The 20248-nt window shown below is 45.4% G+C and overlaps 2 protein-coding genes across 3 annotated transcripts in view; one reads left to right on the top strand and one right to left on the bottom strand.

The window, feature by feature from the left end:
- Serpinh1 (serpin family H member 1) overlaps positions 1–20248 on the top strand; it is a 671742-nt gene that overhangs the window by 287816 nt on the left and 363678 nt on the right. The window lies entirely within an intron of this gene.
- LOC127191968 (olfactory receptor 2AT4) lies at positions 10017–10967 on the bottom strand. Its single transcript, XM_051149325.1, has one exon. It carries the CDS (start codon positions 10965–10967, stop codon positions 10017–10019), a length of 951 nt encoding a protein of 316 aa, XP_051005282.1.

Below are 20248 nucleotides of genomic sequence, written 5' to 3'. Positions count from 1 at the left end.
TTAAGGTAGAATACAAGAGATGGGTTGGAAAGAGATTGTAAAAATGTTTTAAATAAAACAGGTCTAAATAACTCATGGGCCTATTTGAGAATGTCAAGGAAAATTAAAAATAAGTTGTGGTGTGTGTGTGTGTGTGTGTGTGTGTGTGTGTGTGTGTGCGTGCGCATGCGTGCGTGTGTGTATGTGTGTGCGCACATGCATGTGTGTGTATGTGTGTGTGCGCGTGTGTGTATGTATGTGTGTGAGCATGTGTGTGTGCATGCGTGTGTTATGTGCATGCACATCTGTGAGCAAGGTTTGAAGGCCAGAAGACAATGTCAGGTTTCTTCCTCTACTACATTTCACCTTGTTTGTCAAGACAGACTCTCTCACTATTTGATATGTTTAAATACTCATCACCAAACCCAAGTTGCTTCCCTATGGAAAATTTTAAGTTTCCAGAAATAGTTTTATATTTCCCATTTCAGTCTATTTTAGATAAGATGTGAAGCTTGAGACTTCTTTTTTTTTTTCATGTGAACGTCCAGCGGTTCTGTAGTCCAAAGCCTACTCTTTATCTATTAAATACCTTCAATTCTCTCAAAATTAGTGTCAACTAATATTTGTTTTTATCTGTTATGAACTCTATTCGGTTTTACAGATTTATATTTTCTCATGAATACCACACAAACTTAATTATTGTGGTTTTATTGTTGGTGTTGAAAGTGTGTAATGTGAGTCTTCTTTGTGGAGAGTTTTCTGTTGTCTGTTGTTAAAGGAAGAATGTTACTATAAAGCTCAGGCTAGAGTGGATTTGCTGTGTAGCCTAGGCTGGTCTCAAATTCCTAATTCTCTTGCCTCAGCCTCCTCAGTGCTAGTATTAAATTTTGTTAGGCAGACACAATTCTTATCATTGAAGAAAGTATAGATTATATTTGCTATGGGTTAGAAACAAAAGCCAGGAGACTCTGTGGCTTACTACAGTGGTCTTTAATTCCAGCATTCAATGGTAAGAATTGTGTAGAAACTAAATCCAATACTACGCATACCAAGAGAGTTTCAGGCATGCTCGTGATGTTTGGCCAGAGCCACCACCTCTGGCTAGAGAGTTATTAAAGTTACAATCGCAATGAGATTCCATCACACAATTGTAAGAATGGCTGAAGTTGAAGAACCCAACAAATGGGGCAGCTGGTGAGACTGCAACAGGCACATTCACCGCTAGTGGGAATGCATGCTCAGATAACCCCTCTTGAAGGCAGTCGACCACTGTCTCATTAAGCCAGACACTAACGAGACAAGCAGCGTCACCATGCTCTTGGTGACTATGGCAGATGGGTATCACTTGCACTTTGATATGTCATGGCAGGATGAAAACATCACCTACATAGACCACTTTTCCAGAGACCATGGCGCATGTCCACAGGTGGGAAAATTACACATCAGAGAACACTGGACTGCCAATACTCTCAAATCAGCAAACTTTGTGTTTACATCAATTTCAAGTTCGCATCAAAGTTAAGTCCTCATGTGCAACCAATCCCCTCAGAGACATACCCACTGCCACTCACTGCAGACATCTGGCACCACTGGATAAGTTCCTCTTATCTGTCTCTTTTATCAGAATGTATTAACGTAGTCTGGCTTTCTGTCCCAACACCCTACGCAGTCCTTCTCCTTGTTGGTTTATAAGTTGAAGGGAGGATTTTTTTTTCCCCAGAAATTTTAAGAGAAGCTACCTCTTAGGAAAGTGCATCTGCAGTTTGTTCTTATTTAGCATGTAGATGACACCACAAAGGGCTAGGCCACGCCTGTCAATCAAGAGAGCTCAGCCCCTCTCAGGCAAAGACTTGCAGCCTTGCACCTTGTTTTGCTCATTTGTACAGTGATGGCTGTGAGGTAAAGGTCTCTGAAGGACTTTGAGTTTAATGAGTCACCTTCCGGGTGTCCCTTATGTGTTTGGCAAAGGAGAAGCTGCAGGACAGATGTCACATGATCTGTGTTCTAAGCAGTAGAGCACCTTCTCCCTTTACGAGATACTGGCTCTTTAAGAGTTAAGTATGTGAGCTGCTGCAACCTCTATGTGTGTGACCTTCAGGTCACTTCACATCCGGAATCATGTTTTCCTTATCTGCAGCCTGGAAGGTTTTTTTTATTTTAGTTTTATGGAGAGACTGCGTAGACAGACAGTGCTTACTGAGACAAACCCACATAAAAGTTCAGATGATGGAGTTTCCTTTGACTCCTGCTGTTCTCTGCCTTGTCTTGCTGTGCAAAGGCCTGGCCTCAGATGGTCTGAATCTTGTTTTTTAATATTTTATTAATTTATTCATATTACATCTCAATTGTTATCCCATCCTTTGTATCCTCCCATTCCTCCCTCTCTCCCGCTTTCCCCCTACTCCCCTTCCCTATGTCTGTGACTGAGGGGGACCTCCTCCCCCTGTATATGCTCATAGGGTATCAGGTCTCTTCTTGGTAGCCTGCTATCCTTCCTCTGAGTGCCACCAGGCCTCCTAATCAAGAGGATGTGGTCAAAATGGCACACCAGAGTTCATGTGAAAGTCAGACCCCACTCTCCACTCAAAGGTGGAGAATGTCCTGACCATCAGCTAGATCTGGGTAGGGGTTCAAAGTTTACTGCACGTATTGTCCTTGGCTGGTGCCATAGTTTGAGCAGGACCCATGGGTCCAGATCCACCCATCATAATGTTCTTCTTGTAGGTTTCTAGGACCCTCTGGATCTTTCTATTTCCCCATTCTCCTATGCTTCTCTCACCTAAAGTCCCCTCTGACCTACTTTCCTGGTAAGTGAAGACTTTCATGGGACATACCCCTTGGGCTAGTGTCTAGATATAAGTGAGTATATACCATTTGACTCTTTCTGCTTCTGGGTTAACTCACTCATTATGATCATTTCTAGTTCAATCCATTTGCCCACAAATTTCGGGAATTCCTTGTTTTTAATAGCTGAGTAGTATTTCATATTGTAAATGTACCACAGTTTCTTTATCCATTCTTCTACTGAGGGACACTTAGGCTGTTTCCATATGTCTATTAAGAATAAGGCTGCTATGAACATGGTTGAGCATATGTCCCTGTTGTGTGAAGGAGCATCTTCTGGGTATATTCCAAGGAGTGGGATAGCTGGGTCTTGAGGAAGCCCTATTCCCAGTTTTCTGAGAAAGCACCAGATAGATTTCCAAAGTGGTTGTACTAGTTTGCATTCCCACCAGCAGTGAAGGAGTGTTCCTCTTTCTCCACATCCTGGCCAGCATGTGGTGTCACTTGAATTGGTCTGAATCTAACCTGCGGGCACCCCTCCTTGCCTTCACCTGGCAGCGAATCTAGCCCAGGATCCCACAGCTTGTGTGCCCATTGATCCTGAATCCTGGGAGCTTCCCTCTTTTTATATCTTTCTGGCCCAAGTCTATAGTGCCTGGACCCTGGTCCCTGTCTCTCTAGCACACTCTTTGGCTTCTCCATGCCTAGCAAGGCTCACCTGTTGGATCTGGCCCCCAGTGATGTCTGCTATGCTTGCTACTTGGCAGAAGTAGCAAGCTGGGATAAACTTGAGCTCATCAAAACCTCAGCCCTCTCTTTCCAGTGAGATCTCTTGGGTACTTTTCTTCAAGTTTCCTCCTCCCATGTACCTACCCATACCCCACACTCTCAGGAAATCACTTGCTGGCATCTCCAACAGCATTCATCCCAGGGAGGCAAGTTTGTCCCTGGGCTATGCTGATAATGAGAAGATTGTCACTAACAACCCCCTCAAGGCCCCCAGAATTTTACACTGATGACATAAGTATAGTCTTTGTTTTCATTATCTCATCTGGTCTTCACAACAACAGAGGAGACGGGAAGTAACAAGAGAACAAGACAGGACAATCAAATGGACAATGAGACTTAGGGAGTAAACTAACTTGTTCGTTTTAACAGTGATGGGTGGAGGTAGAGCTAGTTTTCTGACCCAAAGCTCTATTTCCTGCCTAGGGCCTTGACCTCTGGAGTAGGCTGCATACTGCTCAAGAGCAAGTGACCTGGGGCTATGCAATATGAATTTCCTCCTGCCTTGGGTTTCTGGCTCTCTCTTAACATTCATCGTGGCCGTAGGAATAGGAATCTGTCTTCCAGACAAACCTCTGGTTCCAGGAACAATTCTCCTTCCTCTGTATTTCCTCTTCAGAGTAAGCTGTATTGGTTGCATTTTCCTTAGCTTACTGATTCAGTGGAGTCTCCCAGTTGCACATGACAAGCTGAGCTTCCAGACCAGTGAAACTATTATTCTAATCTTGGTAGATGCGTGCACTGTTAGGAGCTATGCTGTTTAGAGACACAGACTCTCAATCTGAGGGGAAGGGATGACATATTTTGGTTCTCAGGGCTAGGGAGAGAGGCCTTCCTATTTTCTACCTCCCATCCTAGACTCTGTGCAGACTGGAAACTGCCATGTCTATTGGCCGCTTGTTAAGAGTATAGACTCACCCAAGCTGAGTCTTCAATCTGTTATTGGTCCCTTCACTCAGGATACTTCCTTCTGAGTGATGAGCTGCCTGCGACTCTTAGGTGTATGAGACTTACCGCTTCACCTCTTTTGCTATAAATTGTGTGCCTTTGTCAAAGGCAAGGTCATACAGGAAATCATTATGATGAGCAAGTTATTATGGTTCGCATAGGAACTATTTCCAGAAGGCTCATGTGTTAAAGGCTTGGCTGCCAGTCAATGTGATTTGGGGAAGTGACTGGATCATGACAGCTATCACCTCCTCAGTGGATTTATTCATCAGTGCATTCATAATTTGATGCTGTTATTGGGAAGTGATGTAAACTAGGATGCGGGGCCTAGTTGCAGAAAGTAAGCCAGTGGAGGCGAGTCCTGCAGGGGGTTAGCTTATTTCTGTCCATATCCACCAATGAGGTGAGCAGCTTTTCTGTGCTCAACACAAGCACACAGAAACCAAACCAACTAACCATGGCATAAGCCCTCTAAATCGGCAAGCCAGATTGACCCTTTGGTTGGCTTTACCAGTCATTTCATCGTGATTATGAGAAGCGACTAGCCCTTAAGGTGCTTTGTAAATGCGCAGGTGACAAAGGCAGATACGCTGTGAGCAAGAAGGGCAAATCCATATCCAGAATGGGTTTTCATTCTGTAAAGACAAATAGTGCCCCTTTATGACAAAAGAGCGCAGCAGCATCCACAGCTGACTGGCTTCCTGGAGTGTTGGTCATTCATATCCTGTGTGCAGGGTCGGTCTTTGTTGTTGGCACTTGGGGTTCTTAGCAAAAGATGAACCTCGTCAGCCTTGGTACAGCCATGTTCAGCCTCTCTCCATATTACTGAAGGCTTTTACTCATGACTCTTTCATACATATATTTCATAAATGCATTTGGTCCTTTTTATCTCCCATTACCCTCTCTTGTCTCACCACTAGCACTGAACCCCTTCTTTTTCCCAACAAGTATCCCTTGTAGCTTCATGAAGGAGAGAAACCTGTTCTTTAGGATCCCAAATGTGGGATTGGAATGGTCTCTTGAGAGAACAGGTGATGTTAATTCACTAGAAGAGCAACCACCTCGTACAGGAGCTTAATTGCTGCCATCTGAAAAGATCCCATGAACAGACTCTGGGAGGAGATATATAAATGAGCCCAGAACTGGCAGTGGCGCGGATTGGAGACTTGGGATAGATTCGGCTGTTCATCGCTGCCCTTCAAGACTCTCCTAGAAACAGTCATAGGGGAGGGGAATAATGGGAAAATGGGGGGGGGGGGTGGGAAGAATGGGAGGATACAAGGGACGGGATAAACATTGAGATGTAACAAGAATAAATTAATAAATAAAAAAAAAAAAGACACTCCTAGAGAAAACCACTCAAGGAAAGGCTTCAGAGCTCTGGCTCCTGCTGAGACTCTGGGGTCTGGTTAACCCCGGTTCCAGTGGAAGAAATCCTGCGGCTCCTGACCGGAGAATTGTTCCTTGGGACTGATATCCTTAAGGTTTTGTTGTTGTGTCAATTAATCCTCATTTCCTACTGTTTTTGTTAATCGTGTTATAATTGACATAGGCTCGGTCAATAAGTTGTTAATAAAATATTTTGGTTAAGAAAATTGAGTCTACAGCTTCGTGTCTTTCCCTTTGTTTTCTGTTTTCCTTTGGTCTTGTGACCCACTGAGTTTAATTAGGGTTGTTGGCATGATGCGTGCTTTTCATCAGAGCACCCAGTTTAGAAGTTTCTATTGCCAGAGTTGAACTCCTAGGCTTCAAATCAGACTGTCTTCATCATCTTCTTCAGGACCACTGGCCCACAGCGGACCTCTCCTCCTCTCCAGCATCAGGTGGCTCCAGCAGGAGCCAGCTAGCTGATGCCACATTATACCACACAGGCCTCACACAAGATTTATTGGGAAAGGCACAAGAGGGTGATGCCTTTGCTGGGGAGAGAAGCAACAAAAGAACAGAGTGGGAGGCAGGCTTTATGCAGGGTTTCTTGTGGATGGAGCTTTCCTCAGTGGGGATTTTCAGGGTTGGGAGTGGTGGGATTTCAAGTCCTGTGCTTGGGTGGGCTCAGGGATTGGTGGGATTTTGAGGTCACAGATGGGTGGATTTTCGAACTCAGAAGTGAGTTTGGATCCTTTACCCTACACATACCAGCAGAGTCTTTATGCAGAAGAAGCACACTGAAGACATGAAGGGTACAGACTTGTCTATAGGCCACCCTCCTTGGTTCCCACTTCAGAATTCAGTGTTCTGACTTCTGGGAATACTCAAGTGTGGTGTGCCACACTTTTTATTTAGAAGCAGAGTATACCAAGCAGGCTGGCTGCCAGGGCATCCCTGCATTTCCCCCGATAGTTATTGCCCACTCTGAGAGGTCACCACTGTAGCTCTTGTCTAGACTTTGTGTTTCTCACCAGTCCTTTCTCCCTGTTCTTCCCAGTGTTGTAAATATCATAATGAAGCCATTAGCCACTGCTGTAGACGGGCACGCACCCACATCTCTTTGAATTTCACTTTCCAGGGGACTAAATTTAGATTAAAAAAAAAATCAGAGACCCTCTCATAGAATCTGTCCATTAACAGCATTCATTTTTTTGTACCGTTCCAGGATCCTCCTGCATGGGGTTGTAATGTGGTCCTAGTTCACTTTTTAAAAGCCTCGGCATATTTTTATTTTATATTTTATCTCTTTGGTTGTTCAAGGTAGAGTTTCTATTTGTATCCTTGGCTGTCCTGGAACTTGCTCTGTAGACCAGGCTGGCCTCGAACTCACAGAGATCCTGATATCCACCTGTCTTGGCCTTCCAGGTGCTGGGATTAAAGGCATGCACCACTACTGCAGGATTAAAGGCATGTGCTACTGCTACCTGGCAAGCCTCAGCGTATTTTTTATTTGTTTTTAATTTGAATATTCCCTTTACATCTCTATAGTGGCCCTCTCCCTCTTCTTCTCCTGGCCCCTCCCTCCCACCCTCTCTCACATACCCTTGCCCTCCTCCTCAGAAAAGGGGAGCCCCCACCACTAGCCCACCCCAGCACATCAAGTCACATCAAGGCTGAGCTCATCCTCATCCACTGAGGCCAGGCACGGCAAGCCCGGTTAGGGCAAAGTGATCAAAAGCAGGTAACAGAGTCCATGTTATAGACAGCACCTGCTCAACTTACTAGGGAACCCACATGAAGATCAAGCCGCCCATCAGTTACATATATGTAGGGGGCCGAGGTCCAGTCCATCTCTGTAAGCCCCCATGGGTCTAGGTTAGTTGACTCTGTTGTTCTTGTAGTGTTCTTGTCCCCTCTGGGTCCTTCTATCCTTCTCCCCCACCCCCACCCCCGCTCTTCCACAGGACTCCTAAGCTCTGCCTAATGGTTGGGTGTGATTTGATTAGATTGGGATGGGGGGTGGGGGAAAGGGCGAGGTTCTCAGAGAATGATTAAGTTAGGCTCCAGTCTGTAAACATAGCAGAGTATCATTAATGGTGTCAGGGGTTGGCTCTCTCTACCATGGCTTGGGTCTCAGGTTGGGCCAGGCATTGGTTGGTCATTCCCTCGTTCTCCATCTTTATCTCTGCACTTCTTGTAGGCAGGGTAAATTTTGGTTCGAAGGTTTTGTAGGTGGATTGGTGTTTCCCTCCCACCACTATAGGTCCTTCCTGGCTGGCTAGAAGGTGGCCTCCACAGTCTCATGTCCCCACTGCTAGGAGACTCAGCTAGAGACATCCCATATCCTTCCTGTACCCTACCCTGTCGCAGGCCTCCAATTTATCTCAATGATGCTCTGGCCTTCAGTTTACCTTTTCTCTCTAGGCCCTCAAACCTCCCCTCCCTACTCTCCCCACATTTGATTCCCCCCTCTCGTTTCCTTCCCCACACCTTCTCCTATCCAGTTTCCTCTGTCCTTACTCTTCCACTGTCTATTTCCCCTTCTGAATGAGACTCAAGGAGGGCTGCCTTGGGCTTTCCTTGTTACTTAGCTTCTTTGCGTCTGTGATTTGTGGTATAGTTATCAGGTACTATTTGGCTAACATCTGCTTACAAGTGAGTACATATCGTGTGTGTGTGTGTGTGTGTGTGTGTGTGTGTGTGTGTGTGTGTGTGTGTGTGTTTCTGGTCTAGGTTACCTTGCTCAAGATGATCCTTTCTAGTTCCATCCATTTGCCTGCAAATTTCATGATTTCCTTGTTTTCAATAGCTGAGTAGTATTCCATTGTGTAAATGTACCATATTTTCTTTATCTATTCTTCAGTCGAGGGACGTGTGGGTTGTTCCCAGCCTCAGCATATTTTAAAGAAAGAATTACATAATTCCTTCCCTGAGGTTCACTCTGACCAAGATTCTAGAACTTTTCCAATGAGGCCATAGTTAGAGTTGGCTGAAAAAATATGAATGCCAGGAGACTGGATGTCACTGAACTGCCTGCTCATGCAAGGTATGGCTTCTGGATCTGTTTGAACCTAATATGACACTTACCCTACCTGATCATGTGATGCTTTGGAATAGGTTGGTGGGAGGAATCTGAAGAGTTTAGAGACATGGATTAGAGAAACCATTGCGTGTCAGAAGCTAAGCTCAGTGGAGGATTCCTGCCCTTCTACTAAGCTACAGCCCCAGTAACATGTCTTTTCTTTTATATTTTTCTGATAGGCTGTCTTTTACCATGCATGGTTTTTTTTAATCTTTGTGTGTATGTGATGTGTGTGCACCTTTGTGTTTCTATGTATGGCCACAGGCACAGATGTGCTATGGCACACATGCAGGGGTTAGAGGGCAATGTCACGGTGTCCTCCTTCCACCTTGAGAAGGGAGCTCTTGTTCACTGTGTGTGGTCTGCTCTAGGGTAGCGACCCGAGGGATTCTGCTGCCTCCACTTCCCATCTTCCTGTAGAAGCATCTGTCATCTAGGAGACAACAGGTGGCTGCGGCCACATTGGGATTCTGGGGACCTGAACTCACGTCCTCATGATTGAATGGCAAGTGCTTCATACACAGGGCCATCTCTATAACCTCCAACTTTTAAAATATTCTTTGCTTATACAGATTTTTTTTCTTGCCATGCTGATTTTTTTTACTTTAGTAAATGTTTTTAAATTATCCACTGGTGAAATTTTAGACAACCTCAAATTCTTATAAAAATAAAGGCCAGGCATGGTGGCCTTTAATTCCAGCACTCAGGAGAAAGAGGCTGGCGGATCACTGTGAGTTTGAGGCCAGCCTGGTCTACAAAGTGAGTCTAGGACAACAAGGCTACACAAAGAGACCCTATCTCAAAAAACAAAAAACAAACAAAAATAAATAAATAAAGGTTAACATTAGCTCATTGCACAGAGAACATGAATCAAGTTATAAAGCCTAAAGTGGGGGCTGTTTGTTTAAGTGAATTTTTATTGTACAAGTTATATTAATTAATTTGACCATTCTGTAGTGTTGATTGAGTTTCTATTCTGAGCACTGGACCACTCAGTCATCTTCTCTAGGCTAAACATTGCTAGTTGGAGTCCTGGGGGCAGAGACAGCTTCATTAAGAGACCCAACATTTACTTCACACTCTTGAGATAAACAATTTTGGTAATGGCTGCTTTGACATCCTTGTTCCTCAGGGTGTAGATGAGAGGGTTGAGGATCGGTGTGAGAATAGCGTACACCACGTTGCCCATGATGTGGAAGTCCTGGGGCAGGTCAGCCCTGTAGGCCACATAGGCTATGGCAATGGATGAGTAGTAGGTGCCTACCACCAGGAGGTGGGAGCTGCAGGTGGAGAAGGCTTTGGAACGCCCTTCCCTGGAGTTGATGCGGAGCACTGAGGCCAGGATGTGGGCATAGGAGAGAAGCACCAGCAGGAGGGGAAGGAAGGACACCACCATGGCGATGCAGAAGCCCATGAGGGTCTGAGGACTGGTGTCTGAGCAGGAGGACTGGACCAGGGCCAGGTGATCACAGAAGCAGTGGTAGATGTAGGCAATGTTATTATAGACCATCTGGGAGGTCTTCACTACTGCTGGGACCGGCAGGAGGAGAGCGGTGGTCCAGGCACTGGCTGCCAGCGCTGTGTTTGTCTGTGGGGTCATGTGGACGGGATAGTGCAGAGGGCGGCAGATAGCCACATAGCGGTCATAGGCCATGACCACCAGGATGAAGGCTTCTGAGCACGTAAAGCTTTGGAAGAGGTACATCTGCAGTAAGCAGGAAGGGAAGCTAAGGAAGCGATCTCCCAGCAGGAACAGGGACAGCATCTTGGGGACAGTGGTCGTGGTGAAAAGGATGTCTAGGGCTGAGAGGTTGATTAGGAAGAAGTACATGGGCTTGTGGAGGCTGGGCTCTGCCACCACAGCCACCAGGATCAGGGTGTTCCCCACCAGGATGAGCAGGTAGAACAGAAGGAATAGAAAGAACACAGGGAGGTAGAAGGGCTCTGGCAGAGACGGGATGCCCACCAGGTAAAAGATGGTAGAGCCATCTGCTGACCCATTGCAAGTTGTAGCCTCCATAGTGGAACAGAACTGGCAGTCTGGGTCATGGGCAGCTGGAACATCTGAAAACCAGAGAAACCAAGAATTCTTTCATAATAACCCCATACTGTTTATTCTCAGTCAGAGAACACAGTTATTTATAACCAACTCCAGAAGACTGCTGGTAGGCTGTGGGATGGGCTTCTGCCATCTGAGCCCCAGCTCTGCCAAACACTAATTAACAGTCTACCAAACAGAAGTTAGGTGACAATACAAGTGAAAAAGATAGGCCCAGGTCCCAGGCTTTCCTGTGGGAAACACCAGAGGGAAATGTTTGCTCGTCAGATCACTATCCCAAAAGTGCTTTGGAAAGCTTCCCAGTGGGCCTCATCTCAGACTCCGCTCTACGTGGTTTGGGTTGTTGGGTGTCTGACACCAACTTCTTCAACCCATGCCCTACTTTTGAACTCACTCGAAGTTGCAGTGTGTGGCTTTGGAGGAACAGCTTTGTCCGAAGTTCTCCATAGCACATTGCAGTTCACGCACTCCTCAGGCCTCCTCTGCTCTTGTGCTCCTCAACCTGGGACTCCTTTGACTGTGTGTGAGCCGGGCATCTGAGCCTTTGCTCCTTCGTAGGGTGCAGAAGGCCATGGCCACGCAGCACTGCACTGTAACAACGAGGAAAACCTGGATAAGTGACACAAAATCATTATTTTTGTTGAGACAAGGCCTGGCTTTGCATTCACTAAGGAGCCGAGGCTGACCTTGAACTCCTGACCCTCCTGCCTCAGCCTAGCAAGAGCTAAGATTACAGGGGTGCACCACCACATTCTAAAAACCCAACTGCATGCAACAAGGGTGAGATGAGTTGGACTTCTACAGGCTGCAGGACCTTCCAGAGTGAATGTACAATCACTGGCTCTCCCCCCGCCCCGCCCACCCCTGCACACACACACTAGAGAGTATTTGATTTGGTGGCCTGAACTAGGCAGAGAAACTTGGGTATAAGAAAAACCAGCAAGCTTTTGTCAAACAGTAGAGACTTATAATGTGGATTAGGCAGTTCAAGCACTCTGAATGGTTAGCCAGTCTTTCCCGTAAGGCACCTGAATCCTGGGGCTCTGCAAAGGAAGCTGGAGGGCTAAGCTTGACTAAGCTCTCCCATGAGCTGCTGGTACTTAAAAGGCCAGAGGGGAGGCCTTGCCTCATATAAACACTGCTCTTCTCTTAGCATTTCCCAAATTTGCAGCTGTGTGTATATGGGAAAGCAGGGTATGGAGGCGGGCAAGGATAGCTAAGGACTTTTCCGGTGCCCTCCAAAATGAAGCAAATCTCCCACAATCTCCTCTGTCAGCACTGAGGAGACAGAGAACCATAATCCAGAAAAGGTTAGACTCTTACTGGGATTAAAGCAACCAAAAACCTAATTCAACCGCCAATTAGCCTGAAGTGCCCAGCAACTGGCCCTACCTGCCTAAGAGAGAAGTGGAAAGTATGTCTGCTGAGATGTATTTGTTAGCCAAAGTGTCCAATGCATCTATTATTAATAATGTTCAGCCCACAATAAGAATCATTAGATATGCAAAGTCAGGAGAATACGACCAAAAGGGAAAATATGCTATAAATGATTTACAAATGATCTAAGGCTGGCTGTGTAGCCTCATGGTAGAGCATTCACTTAGCATATACAAGGCCCTGGATTCACCAATATTGAAGTAAAATATAAAAAATAGATTAGTTAATTTTAAAAGTCTAGATCCTTAAATGGGTAAACAAGGGCACTAGTATGAGTGCTCATATTTTATAGAGGAAAATGTTTGTGAAAATGACTTGAGAATTTCATCAGAAAATTGGAATCTATTAAGAACTATCCCAGAACTAAAGCATCCAGTATTTGAAATCAAGAACTTGATGAATAGGTCTAGGTCTGATTCAAATGAACACCGACAGTCAGCCACAGAGCTAGTTAGGGCTGAGCCTGGACCTCTCCCCACCAGCCCTGTGCTTTGTCTTGCTTTCCTAGGGAGTCTGGAAGCCCAGGCATCATGAAAGGAGGGACAGAGTAAGGCTTTCCTTGCCTTCTCTATCCCTGGGGGCTGGCAGTGCCACTCCCCTGGCGTTTCAGAGAACATCTGTCAATCTCTTTAAGTGTGAAGTGAAGACGTGCCTGCATCTCCACTAACAATGAAGGCTGGTGACAAGGTTTTTTGACCCTTCACTATACAAGCCCTTTTGAAAGCATGTCTGGGAGTCACCTCCACCGACTAAGCAGAAAAGCAAAACAACAAAGAATTAACCCCTAATGACCCAGCCTGGCTATGCCTGCAGACTGATCACCTGACCTGAAGATGCGTGAACTACACTTCCCTGAATGGCACGAAAGGTCAACAAGCCACTGTGTATTGAATGGCGTGGACTTGGATGAAGTTGGGTCTCAAAGGATGGAAGTCAAAGCCATTGAGTCCAATTGCACCCTCTTCCCCTCCTCCGCTTCATCTACCAAGCAGTGAGAGAGGTTGGTCAAGGCCAGAAATAGAGAAGCCAGGAAATGCCTTGCAGAGGCAGGGTCTTGAGCTCACTATTTTGGTCACCCACAAGCCCTTCCTCTTGCCCTGGACTTTTGTGACACTATCTCAGATGTTACCTCCTCCAAGGAGCTTCCCCCAGTTGTGCTTGGCTCAGGGGCTCATAAAGTTCCCCTGCTTCCCTCTGGCACCATCCAATTACTAATGTGGCTCTGGCTGCACCAGCCAGGAGCACCTTGGGGGCAGGAGTGGAGTCTGAGTATTTCCACTGACCAAGGCACCCCAGCCCTTCCCAGGAGCTGTCACTGCAGGCAGGAGCCACCAGGCGGCTCCTTCAGCTTGCCTCACTTTGCTGGCGATCGTGAAAGATCGAAGTAGCCATTAGTGATGAAATCAATGACATTGGTTTAACCCGTCCTTTCATTATACGGAAGGGGACACGGAATGAGACTTGGAAATGGGTTGTGATTGTCCTAAGGTCACAGGGGAAATGAACTCTCCATATGAGAAATAGACTATCAACTGGTCTCAGCGGTCAGCCTCCTTGGGGGCCAGGGATAGGTCTGCAATGAGTCTGGTGGTCCTACAGATCTGGACCACTGCACAGCCTAACAAGTGAGGCTTGGAAGGATTTGCTCCCTTAAGCTGCTGTTCCAGTGGAGTGCGCTGGAGTGACAGCAAGTTCTGGGAGCTTTAGCCAAAGAGGAGCATGAAAACACTTCTGAAGGAATTTGGCATTTGATACTATATTTTAGAAAGCATTGACCTAGTGTTATAGCATTAGATCCCTTCCTACCTTTATTCTGTAGCCCAGAGTAAGAGATTTTATTCTGAATTACAATTTTGAAGGTGTTTTGGGTGCTTCAGGGAACTAAGGGTATGCAGGGGCCTGGCAAGGGCTTCACTGTTGGAATTCTCTAATAGTCCGGGAGTGAGGCAGAGAGAGGCAGAGAGAAAGCAGTCATCTAAACGTCCAGGCTGATGCGGCACTTTGCAGTGTCCCTACCACACAGTTCTGTCAGGGAGTGTTTATGCTTCCGCAGCAGATGAAGGAAGAAGGGTCACGGGAGGCCAGGCCTTCACCCAAGACCACAGGCGGGGAGACTGTTTCTGACCCCAGTCAGCCACGAAGAACTGAACCCACCTGGCAAACAAGAGTCCTGGCTGCTGGACCAGCCTTCCTTTTTGATTGCTGCCCTTGGGCCTCTGAGCTCAGCTCAGTCTTCACATCCGTAAAATAACCATCTCCAATTCAACAAACATTTTGAGGCCCTCTGTGCATCTGGCTAGAAAGGGGGTTGAGAGGTGGCTATCTCACGGCCCAAGCCTTTAAAGATAAACACCAATGACTACCCTCAGTTTGTGTGTGTGTGTGTGTGTGTGTGTGTGTGTGTGTGTGCATGTGTGTGTGTGCGTGTGTGTGTGCGTGTGTGTGTGTGCATGTGTGTGCGCGTGCAGAGACCACTGTTGAGTGCTGTCCTCAGGCACTCTCCTCCTCAATTTTCTGAGGATCCCTCACTAAAGCTGTAGCTGCCCTGGCTGCCAAGGGAGCGCTGGGGTTCCACCTGTCTCTGGCCTGCCCTTCCCCTAGCACTGGGCTTGTAGCTGGGTGCTGCCACGTTCTGTTTTGATGTGGCTACTGGGGATCTGAACTCAGGTTCACACATTTGTACTGCCAGCACTTTCCTGACAGAGCCATTTCCCTGGGCCGGCTTCTGGTTTTTAAGTTCCTGCTACAAGCTTGATTCTTCAGTCCCTGGGGGCACTGCACTTCATTGTAGCCTGCAACTCCACACATGCTCTCCCAGGGCTCTGACTGTGTTGTTTCCTTACAAGGGGCAGGTGTGTGCGATGCAGGGAATGTAAATCTATCAGCTCTAGGCTTATACCCGCTTTCCATCCTGGCTCCGTCACCTTCCCCTCTCTGGCCTGAAGCTCTCACACGGAGACTCTGAATGTTGAAATGTACTTCCATTACATACCTCCAGGTCTCTACTGTCATGGGCTTTGCCTCCCGGCGAGTCCCTCCTCCCCGACCTCTAGTCACCTACAGACAACCGCACATCTCTGATTGGCCCGCCACTGTGTCTGATCCTGGGTCACGCAGACCAGGTACACAGCTCATGTGTGCTATCTGGAACCGGCTTAGCCACACATTCGCTCGGTGTCCCCAGACTGCAGCATGGCCCTACAAGTTCCCAGTGCTCTTGACCTTACCCTCCACCCTAGCCTTTGCCTGCCTCTGCCTTCTCCCGCCCCCCCCCCCCCCCAGCAGCTCACCTGCCAAATCTGGTCTACCTAGTGATCTGCAGAGTCATTACACTTTGACTTGGTGGAAAGAGCCAGAGAGGGGCTGAGCCATGACTCATTAAACCTTCATCTCCTCCCTGGAGACAGGCCTGAAGGGACTTCTCTTTCACACTGGCTCTCCTATGGGACCACAGAGCCAGCGCAGACAGACAACAACTTCATGCAGCAGAGTAGAAGTCTTGGCTCTGGGGTTTGCGGATAATGGAAATGGCATCATTAACAAGCCTCGTGGGTCCCAGAATCCTTCACCTGAAACAGCTGTGTTCTTAATTTCCCATCTCAATTTCACAGCCACCAGGGACGATGTCAAGACTGTCTGTCCCACTCTTTTAGGCTTGAGGCCAAAGGAAAGAGTTGAGGATGGCTGTCTCATGGCTCAAGCCCCTCAAATTGGACAGCAGAATTCCAGAAGCGGAATAATGCATGCAGGAGTACAGAGTGCCCAAACCAGGCATCCAGCCAAGGCTCCAATTCCGGGCCAGCAGTTCATCAGCATGTCTTCTCTTGGCTGAGACCTGAGTCTCCAATTCAATGATTTCATGATGTTTCGCATTGGATACTCCAGAACTGGAGTTACATATAGTTGTGAGCTGCCGTGTAAGTGCTCTGAATAGAACCCAGGTCCTCTGGAAGAGCATCTAGTGCTCTCAACTGCCGAGCCATTCCTCCAGCCCACCCTCATCACCGAATAATCAGTACTGAGCTTTGGTAAATGAAAGCTTCCCTCTTTTCATGCCTCTTCCCCGCCGTCTTTCCTGGAGATAGCCAATCACCTTTTGACTTATGTTTCTTCCAGAGTTTTCTAAGCATTTCTGTGTATGTTGTCTTTCATTTATCATAAATTAAATCAATTTAGATAGATTGTGTAACATGCCTTGGATTATAGTAAGGCTTGGGAAGTTTTTTTTTTTTTTAACATTTTTCTAACTTTTTATTGTTTTTTAGTTATTATACAAAATAATGAGTTCCATTATGAAATTTCGTGTATGTATATGTCATTATCCTTTGCTCAGTCACCCCTGTTACCCTCTGTCGTGCCCTCTCTAACTAGTCGCTCTCTTTCCTCCAAACTGTCCCTTCTCTGCTTTCATGTCAAATATATGTGTGGTTAAATCTAATTCTACATGTAAGGGAAAATGTAAAATGTGAGTTATTTCTTCTCTTTTGTTCTCAGTTACTCTCCCCACTTAGTCTTCTTCCTTCACCCAGACAGTTCTCTTTTTACTTTAATGTCATTTCCATATCCACAGATACTTAAATTTTAATTTTTTATATGAGAGAAAATATACTTATCTGAGTCTGGCTCATTTTCTTAACCTGAAAAACTCCATTTCCATCCATTTTCCTTTTGGTGGTGGTGGTGATATTTGGTTTTGTTTTTTGAGACAGTGTCTCTCTGTGTAGTCCTGGCTGTCCTGGAACCCACTATGTAGACCAGGCTGGCCTTGAACTCAGAGAGATCCACCTGTCTCTGCCTCCTAAGTGCTGAGATTAAAAGTGTGCGTGACCATGCAAGCTTCATCCATTTTCCTTTAAACTGTGTTCTTCATTATTTACTGTCAAAATATAACTTCAGTGTGTATGTATGCCACATTTTCTCATCTGCTCATGGGTGTCTAGGCTATATTCTGGCTATTGTAAATAGTGCTTCAAAAAACATGGACACACAATTGTCTCCATGGTATGTGGATTTAGATTACCACAAGTAGACTATATGGTGGTTCTATTTTTAGTTGTCTTTTTTTTTTTCTGGGAGCCTCCTTATTAATTACATTAGCTGTACTAATTTTCAGTCCTACCAGCAGTATACAAGGGTTCCTTTCCCTGTGTTTTCACCAGCACTTTTTGTTGGTTAATTTCTTCTAATTTTAATTTATTATTTGTGTGTGTACAGGCATTCACATGCATGTGCCGTGGCGTGTGTGCTGGTGTTGTGTCTCTCCTTCTTCTCCTCCTATGGAATTCAGGGATTGAACTTGGGTGGTCAGGCTTGTATGGCAAGTACTTTTACAGGATGCGCCATCTTGTTGGCTTTTTGTTAATAATAGTTCTGACAGGTGAGATGGGTTCCCAATGCCATTTTGATTTGCATTCTCCTGATAGCTAAAGATGTTAAACATATTTTCATCCTTATTTCCACTTTCAAGAACTGTCCAATACATTTGTCTATTTTTTGATTGGATTATTTGGTTGGGGATATTTGACTTTTTTTAGTCCTTTATAGCTGCTAGCTACTAACTACTTAAATGTGCAACTGGCAGAACTCTCTCCCATACTGTAAACTCTTTGCTCCATGAACAGCTTTCTTTTCTGTTATTTCATGCAGTCTCACTTGCCAATGCTTGCTATTCCTTCTTGGTATTAGAATATTTTTCAGAAAGTCTTTCCTTATTTCTGGACCTCGAGGCTTTTCCCTTTGTTTTTCTCTAGTGGTTTCAGGATCTCAAGTCTTCCACTAAAATGTTTGATTCTTTTTTAATTGAGTTTTGTATAAAGTCAGAGGTAGGGAGGATCTAGTGTCTTCCTTTCTTTCTTTCTTTTCTTTTATGTGGACACCAATTCTTCCCACCACCACTTGCTGAACAGGCAATGTTTTCTCCAATGCGTGCTTCTGGCCCTCAGGTAGAAAACCAGACAGTCTCCATTTGTTTGGTCTTTTGGCATCTATCCTTTCCCTTTCTGTTTGTGTGTCTTTGCTAGTGAGGTATGTTTCTTCTAGACAATTAGACAATAAACAAGTCTCTTCTTTTAAATCCAATCTCTTAGTCTGCATTTTTCAACCACAGTGTTAATATTTTTTTGCATTGAACATTGTTGTTGAGAGGATTTGCCCAATTCCTGTAATTCTGTTGATTGTTTAATTTCCTTATATGATTAGAATATTGTTTGTATTTTTCTTTTCTGTGTTAAACCTGTGCCCTATTGACTTAGACTCTTTCTTCTCTGTCATACTTTTTAAATTATTGTTTATTTTAAAGACATGTATTTTTATCTTTTGCACATGACAGTTTTGCCTGAATGTATGTATGCACACAGCATGCATGTATGGTGCCTGTATAGAGCAGAAAAGGACATTAAATCTCTGTATGTTCATGCACAGGCAAACACGCCTATACACTTGCATGAACCAAACACACACTGAATAAGCAGGAACTGCACACAATGCCTTATCCTGTCCACTGCTACTCACTCTTTCATGAATAGAGACTTTGGGTTTGAGATAAATTTGCACATGCAGCTATTAGTTTTGGTGTCACAAAGGTAAATATTGAGCTTATTTCAGGAGAGTTCTAGATACTCTTAACTTAAAAAAAAAATCCCGTAGATTTACCAGACTGATGATTCTCATGCTGTTTCGTGTTTCTCAGACACTACCACAGAGGCCCTTAGTAAGCGGTAGAAAGCCCCCGTTTGGCAGCACAAGAACGACTGGAAGCTATTTGGTATATGTTACTGAAATTAGAACAATGGCACAGGCTAGAAGAGGCCACAAGGAGGCGGCAGTCACAGGACTGTAGTAAGCAGAAAACAAATAAACGAAAGTGAAGGTTTCAATCCTCTTTTAAAATGTTTCTTATTTTATTCTGTTTATTATAAGATAGCAAAAAGCACTGGCAGCAATTTCTTTGTAAAAATCCAACATTCTAAAACTTACTGTTGTTGGAATCTGAAGTAGTTTAAACAGACCAACAGACTGCACTGTTTATTTCAAACATCAAGGGGGCAGACACAGTGGGAAAGGGGGTTCTGCCAGAGGGGAGGGGGTGCCATTAGGGTTTGTATATGAGGTTTGGGGAATGAGCAGTTAATTAAGCAGCTTCAGAATTATGTGCTGGTCCAAGGTTTCTCCCTCCTGGAGTTGTTTGTCCAGACAAGGCTGTTTTATCTTTAGAAGCTGTCTTGCCTAACTACCCGAATGCAGGTAACTGTGAGTGACTGAGTTTCCATGGTGGTGATAAGGAAGGGACTGGAGTGTCATCGCAGGGCCTTAGTCGAGGTCTGGAAGAGTTTGCTTACAGTTTATTCTAAATACTATTACAAAATTATGAGTTGGAATAGGATTTGTTCTATTCCTTCTAAGAATAAAACTGCTTTCACTTCTAGGAAATGACTTGCCACAGCCATAACAGCGTTCATCAGAACTTGTTTGAACTTTCCGAATTATTCTATGATGGTTCCATGCAAGCGTACATACTTCTGAAAGCTGGTCATGCAAACCATTTCACTCCCATAAACACTCCTGCAGCTGGAGGCAAATTAGCCCCTCTCCTATGGAAGGCTCACCAGTGCTGGTCTAAACACAAAACTTAACAACATAGCCCCATGGACTGTGAACCTGGTTGTAAGCGGACAGAGTCTAGGGAAGTAACTAGGTTCTCAGGGCCTGGACCTAATCGATGGAGTCGTTCTTTCAAGAGATGGCAATGAACAGCGGGGCCTAGCCAGAGGAAACAGTCTATGGGAGCCTATTTGTGTGGCTTACCT

Source organism: Acomys russatus, chromosome 7 (genome assembly GCF_903995435.1).
Source record: "Acomys russatus chromosome 7, mAcoRus1.1, whole genome shotgun sequence".
Lineage (NCBI taxonomy): Eukaryota > Metazoa > Chordata > Mammalia > Rodentia > Muridae > Acomys > Acomys russatus.
The sequence above is the reverse complement of the archived record's forward strand: the minus strand, read 5'-3'. Positions and strand labels throughout refer to the sequence as shown.

Coding starts and splice junctions, on each gene's coding strand:
- LOC127191968 (XM_051149325.1), bottom strand. CDS start 10,967: ATGGAGGCTACAACTTGCAATGGGTCAGCAGATGGCTCTACCATCTTT.